We start from the raw sequence: 1,617 nt of genomic DNA, 5'->3' as shown, positions 1-1,617 counted from the left end.
GGGGGACATAATGCAAACCATGACAAGCTTTGTCTCCAAAATGCCCATTAACTTCTTCTCAGGGAGGAGAAACATCTCACGGTCGGACTGTGGAACTCAGATCTTTTTCTTTCTGACTCTAGGAATCGCCGAGTGCATCCTCATCACCCTCATGTCCTATGACCGGTATGTGGCCATCTGCAACCCTCTGAGATATGTCATCATCATGAGTCATAGGGTCTGTGTACAGATGGCTGCTTTCTCCTGGGCTGGGGGTGTCATTACATCACTGGTACACTCAACCTATGCCATGCATTTCCCCACCTGTGGTTCCAGAGAGATTTCCCCTTTCCTCTGTGAGCTCACAGCTGTCCTAAAGTTGGCCTGTGAGGACATCTCTGCCTATGAGAGGGCTGTGGTGGTGACAAGCATCATGGTGCTTCTTATTTCCTTGTCCCTCATCTTTTCTTCTTTTGCTCTCATCTTCCTTGCCATCCTCCACATGAACTCCCCTGAGGGCAGAAACAAAGCCCTCACCACTTGCTCCTCCCATCTGTCTGTGGTATGCCTCTACTATGGCCCTGCCATAGTGATCTACATGAGGCTTAGTTCCTATCATAATGCCAAGCTGGATCAGGTTCTCTTTATACTCGGCCCTATTCTCACACCTATGCTGAACTCCCTGATTTATAGTCTTAGGAACAAAGAAGTGGTGTGGGCCCTAAGGAAGGTGCTGGGCTAATACTGATGTCAAATTAACATAAGAAGATATGTCCATTTGTAATAATTAACTTTAATTCAACCTAAGTAACTTATGCTTGTGTATCAAGAGGTCTTAGTTTTGGAATAATTCATTCACTTAACAAATATTTGACTATGGCTTCCTATGTGTAATGAACTGTTCTGGGTACTTCCAGTGCTGGCTTTATAATTGCTTTAGAACTGTGGTGTGGTTTCTCAGGCTTCATAAACCTAAGTTTCTGTATATGGAATTGGCATCACTAGTGCTTCACTCCTTTGAAGACTCCTTGCAATATTAAGTCCCTCTCTAAGACTGTGCACTTTTAAACCAAAAAAAAAACATGTAAAGATCTATCAGTAGAACCAACCAACCAACAAACAAACCTGTTGCAGTCTAATCGTTTCCAACTCATAGTGACCCTATATGCCAGAGTAGAACTGCCCCATAGGGTTTCCAAGGAATGGCTGGTGAATTCAAACTCTGACCTTTTGATTAGCAGCCTAGTTCTTAACCACTGGGCTACCAGGACTTCCAGGAGTTAGTTATTCCACAAATGTAGTGGTGACAAGAAGTGATTTTGAAACTCTACAATAAAATCTAGGAAAGTTGGAACAAAGATATCATATTATACCTGTGAGCAACAGAGTTCTCATCCAACCCGTCAAAGATGTGCACCTTAGACATGAATTCAGAAATGTTTTATGCCTTTTTTCTACACCTTCCAACACACACATGCAGCCATCCACACCCTAAACCAGCCATGTATCAACTACTCTTGATGCAGTACACTTTTGTATTTCCAACACCCTTAATCAAGTTTGTTCAGGAGTTGAGCTGTAATAGTTCAACAGAGCAAAGAGTAGAATGAAGCTGGCCAATATTACATTTTGTGATCA

The 1,617-nt window shown here is 42.7% G+C and overlaps 1 protein-coding gene across 1 annotated transcript in view; it reads left to right on the top strand.

Moving 5' to 3' along the window:
• The window catches only part of LOC101358351 (olfactory receptor 2M5-like), a 3,393-nt gene extending 2,672 nt beyond the window's left edge, over window positions 1-721 (top strand). Inside the window, exon 3 of the mRNA XM_004387177.2 lies at window positions 28-721. Within this exon, the coding sequence (XP_004387234.2) occupies window positions 28-721 (694 nt within the window). The remainder of the gene's footprint in view (window positions 1-27) is intronic.
• Window positions 722-1,617: the final 896 nt, after the last annotated feature.

The sequence above is a fragment of the Trichechus manatus genome, unplaced genomic scaffold, assembly GCF_000243295.1.
Source record: "Trichechus manatus latirostris isolate Lorelei unplaced genomic scaffold, TriManLat1.0 scaffold00181, whole genome shotgun sequence".
NCBI classification, from domain to species: Eukaryota; Metazoa; Chordata; class Mammalia; order Sirenia; family Trichechidae; genus Trichechus; species Trichechus manatus.
The sequence above is the reverse complement of the archived record's forward strand: the minus strand, read 5'-3'. Positions and strand labels throughout refer to the sequence as shown.